The sequence below is a fragment of the Acanthisitta chloris genome, unplaced genomic scaffold (genome assembly GCF_000695815.1).
Source record: "Acanthisitta chloris isolate BGI_N310 unplaced genomic scaffold, ASM69581v1 scaffold14134, whole genome shotgun sequence".
NCBI classification, from domain to species: domain Eukaryota; kingdom Metazoa; phylum Chordata; class Aves; order Passeriformes; family Acanthisittidae; genus Acanthisitta; species Acanthisitta chloris.
This window is the reverse complement of record NW_008668859.1, coordinates 105,205-109,646: the sequence shown is the minus strand read 5'-3', so window position 1 is coordinate 109,646 and position 4,442 is coordinate 105,205. Positions and strand designations below refer to the sequence as shown.

The 4,442-nt window shown below is 42.1% G+C and overlaps 1 protein-coding gene across 1 annotated transcript in view; it reads left to right on the top strand.

Moving 5' to 3' along the window:
• Positions 1 to 3,340: 3,340 nt before the first annotated feature.
• LOC103800730 (serine/threonine-protein kinase MRCK alpha-like) overlaps positions 3,341 to 4,442 on the top strand; it is a gene marked incomplete at its 5' end in the record, with an annotated part of 56,669 nt that continues 55,567 nt past the window's right edge. Inside the window, one exon of the mRNA XM_009073114.1 lies at positions 3,341 to 3,588. Coding sequence (XP_009071362.1) covers positions 3,341 to 3,588 — 248 coding nt within the window. The remainder of the gene's footprint in view (positions 3,589 to 4,442) is intronic.

The following is a 4,442-nucleotide window of genomic DNA, read 5'->3' as shown; positions in this document are numbered from 1 at the left end:
CATAGCTTTCCTGCTGCACAGTCACCTCCAGCTCCTCGTGTTCGTTACCCACACTGCATGTGTTAGTGTACATGCACTTCAGCTGGGCTGATGATTTAACTCCTAACTTTGCCTTCGCACCCTGAGGCTCATCTCTGGAAAGCCTGGTTTCCAGCCCTTCACCCTTCAAACCTAGTTTAAAGCCCTCCTGCTCAGCCCTGCCAACTTATGGGTTGTACAGCTCTTTTGCCCCTGCTAGAGAGATGAAGTCCATCTTACTCCAGCAGGCTTGGCAACACAGAATATACCCCATGGTCAAAAAATCCAGAATTCTGCCTGTAGTACCAATCCTTTATCCACCTATTGGTAAGGTGAGGTTTCCTACTCCTTTCCTCATCCATCCCTGCTACTGCAGGAACGGAGGCGAACACCATCTGTGCTCCTGTCCCATTAACTAGTCTGCCCAGTTTCTTGAAATCCTTTTTAATTACCCTAATGCTTCTTTCATTAATATCATCACTGCCAGCCTGGCCTACTAGCAGTGGGTAGTAATCCGAGGCCAAATGAGCTCAGGGAGTCTCCTACTGAACCCTGGGTAGGCAGCACTTCCTTGTGCGATGGGTCTGGTCGGCATATAGGGCCTTCGGTTCCCTGCAGAAGGGAGTCCCCTAATACAACTACCCTTCTTTTTGTCTTTATAGCTGCGTTTCTACTCCGTCTAGTAGATGAGGTGCAAGCTGGGGACCCTCCAGCTGGAGCATCCTTATCACTGTCCTCTGCCTGACTCTCTGGGTCCAGAGCCTCATACCTGTTCTTTAAGGGCAACTGGGGAGGTGATGGGAGTCGGGAGAATTCTTTTATGTCTTCGAGCAAGGACTTGTTTCCATTACCCCCATCTGCATGGTTTGCTCCCTCTGCCTGATGGCAGAAGGGGCAGGGCTTCTGCCTGAACTTCCTCTGGGATCGGAAGGGTGTGACTCCACCAGTCTATTTCCCTTTCACTGTCCCTAATGCTTCTTAACCTCTCTGCTTCTTCCTTGAGCTCTGCCCCCAGGCACAGCTAATCATTCACCTGCTCACACTGTACGCAGGTGTGACTCACACTGTCCTCTGAAACTAGTGCCAGACCGAGGCTCTCTGTGCAGCAGTGATCTGCACAGCTGTGTCCTGCACGGAGGGTTCTGTCTGGATTAGAACTTTCCTCCTGGTAGCAGCAGCAACAGTTTCTGCTTGCGTAGATACCATTGCTGGGTCTAGCTGAGCTAAGGGCAAAAGATGTAAGCAAAAACAAAGAAAAAAAGAAGCAAGGGGTATCTGTACCCTTCCTGCTCGCCCTGCCTGCGTGAGCTGCCCCCACTGCCATGCCCCACTCCTGTTTGCCTGCTCCTGTTCACAGCACTCTGGGTCACTTGCACTCCCTGGGGCAGTTTAAATCTCCCGCCAACAGCACAGCCATCGCCCAGGTCAGCTGTGAGAGCCTCCTGCAGGCAGCCCAGCTCAGCTCCAAAGGAGATCTGGTAGATGTCATGGTGTTTGGATTTTCACAAAAATCAGGCTCAATATGAGTCAGCAGGGTGCCCTGGCAGCCAAGAGGGCAAAGCACATCCTGGGGTGCGTTAAACAGCATCTGTCCATGTGCCAGGAGACGCAATATGTCTCAATTGTCCTCTTGAAACAGGCACATATGAAAACATCGATTTGGAATTTGTGCTTAACTATATCTCTCTCTGGTTCTCTAAACCACTGTTCAATACGGTCCAGCATTCTCTTCTACTGCACCATCTGTCTTATGGTCTTAATAGTATCTTTTCATTGTGGTAAAAAATTTGTGAGGCCACTAAAACATTTTATGTACCTGATAGATGATGTTGCAAAGCCTAAATGTTTTATGTGCTCCATTCCCATGTATGTGTAGGCAGTTTGGTGTGTTGGGCAGTAACAAACAAGTTCAGTAGATAATGGCCTGTGCATGAAAGAAAATTCCTATGCTTGCTTGCTTGCTTTTTTATCTTTAATGTTTCTTTCTCCAAGCCATCTCCTGTTTGGATGGCATCTTTCTCCAATTTACCATTCTGCATCCTAAGGGCAGGATTTTACTCTTAGGTCAAAACAGATGGTTATTTTGATGAGTTAGAGAAAATAGTGCAGTAGAAGCACATCTCTGGATTGTACATTTATAGGGTTTTGCAGGTTTTTGCTGATACTAACAGCAAGGCCCAGCTTTCTCACAACATTTGTCAAGGTAGAAATTCAGCTCATCTAAATGTTCTGCAATGACATTTAGCTCTTAAAGCCAGTTCATATATCAATAAAAGAAAATTACCCAAAGCCATGTCCCAGTTAAGGTTGACTGAGAGGATTTTAGTGTCTCATGATAAGAACAGAAGTATAATTAATAAAATATATTTGATCCTCCTAAAGGTGTGAGACAGTCACCATAGGAAAGTAGGTTTTCCTGTTACCTACACTTTCTCAAAACACAATAGTTTTATGAAGTAATTTCCTTTCCTTAGGCTACCTTTAATTACATGTTTTAAAAAACAGAAGAAATTCCAAACTACGTTATCCATATGCTTGCATTAAAGCATATTTCCATACTTGGATTTCAGTGCACATCATGCCACTATCTCATTTTGAACCTGATCTTACTCCTCCTCTACGTTATGGCAGGACATTAAGTTTAGTTACTGCAACATTTGGTGCAAATGTGTATGTATCCTGAAGCACTGTGTAAAGACTACTGAAATGCCAGAAGACCTCACTAAGAGAGCTATGCAACTGCAAAAAGTGAAATCATTACTGTGGTTATTTATAGCTTGTTTTTCCTATTAATCCACTATGATGTAAATGGCTGGTTTAGTAAAATAAATCAGGTTTGCTCCTGACTGCTACAACCTATATAGTGTTTCTCTGGCTAGGTTTTAGCCTTCAATTAAGCCTCTGCTTTTCCAAAAATTATTTGTCCTTTAAAATATATTGACTGTATATAATAGTCCTTATTCTACATTACTGAAAGTCAATGGAACTTGTTGCTGTCAACTTTGTGAGTGGAAGCATATAAGTCTTCTAATTCTGTGGTCACTATCTGACTGCATGTAAGGGGAGTCAGAATGTGGCCAGAGACATTCAAAGCAATGATCAGATTTTCAGTGGCTTGAAAACTATTACTGCATTTAAATCACAAAATGCTAGAGTACCATTCAGATTTATGCTTTAAAAAATTTTGAAAAAAATGAGGTAGATATGTTTGACTCAAGTGTCTCACTAGCATATTTTCTAAATGTAGACTTATGAATATTGAGTTGTTATTAAGCATCATTTTCAGCATTCCTGAGTGCTAATTTGGGGCTGTTTGTTTTAGCAAAAACAGGTTGGTCGTTCACCTGGGGTAAGCAGTATAGAACACCAGCAAGAGATCACTAAATTAAAGGCAGACCTGGAAAAGAAAAGTGTTTTCTATGAAGAGGAACTATCCAAACGTGAAATAATGCATGCTAATGAAATAAAAAATCTGAAGAAAGAACTGCAGGATGCAGAGAGCCAGCAGCTTGCCCTCAGGAAGGAGATCATGGTTTTGAAAGACAAGTTAGAGAAAACCAGAAGAGAAAAGTGAGTATTGTGTGGAGTTTCCCTTATTGTTGTTATCTTTTGAAATCGCACAGTGTTTTTCCAAACACACTATCACTTCCTTAACTGTAGTGCAGGCATATGCATTTTGGCTGAGCGAATGCTAGGCTTGAAACAGCCATGTTTAGAAATAAAGCAGAACAAAAAAATCCACAGCCCTGTACTGGAACAGTTAATTTTGCACCAGAATTGTTGTACTGGCTGACCATTCCAAGGTATGTAACTTGAGGTGGAGGGTAGCAGCTCTGGGTAAGGTGACCCCTGAAGCTTATGTTCTACTTTAAAGTAGTTTTTTGACATTTTTTCTTTTATTTGGTATTTTCATCTTTTGATACAAAGCTAATGTGTTAAAGATGGACTGTTGTTTACATTTCTGTCAGCACAGGAACAGTCACTTATCGAGCTGAGGCTAATCCATGCTGGGTTCCATCCAGTGTTAACATCAGTCATCAGACTACTGTAGGCGTAAGCTGCTTTATCTCTTCTGACATGGTAATTTGTCAGACCTGCTTTTTTCTCTCCCACATGGTGGAGCTTATAACTGGCCTTGAGAATCTTCTTTGAGGCATTCATCAATAAAAACAAGTTTTTCTGTTGGATAGTGTAGTAGTGGAAATAGTAATAAATTGAATGTGTTGATGTTCATTCATAGAAAATTCAGAATGCTTTATAGACACTAAAGTAGATACACCTTTTTGCTACTGTAGCAAGATGACATATTAGAGAAGCCATGGAGAAGTTTCTGCTGAAAGCTTAGCCAAACTATAGCAAGTCCTTAAATATAAGTAGTAAATAAAATACAGACTTCTTCAAAAACATTTGTGCAAATAGAGGTG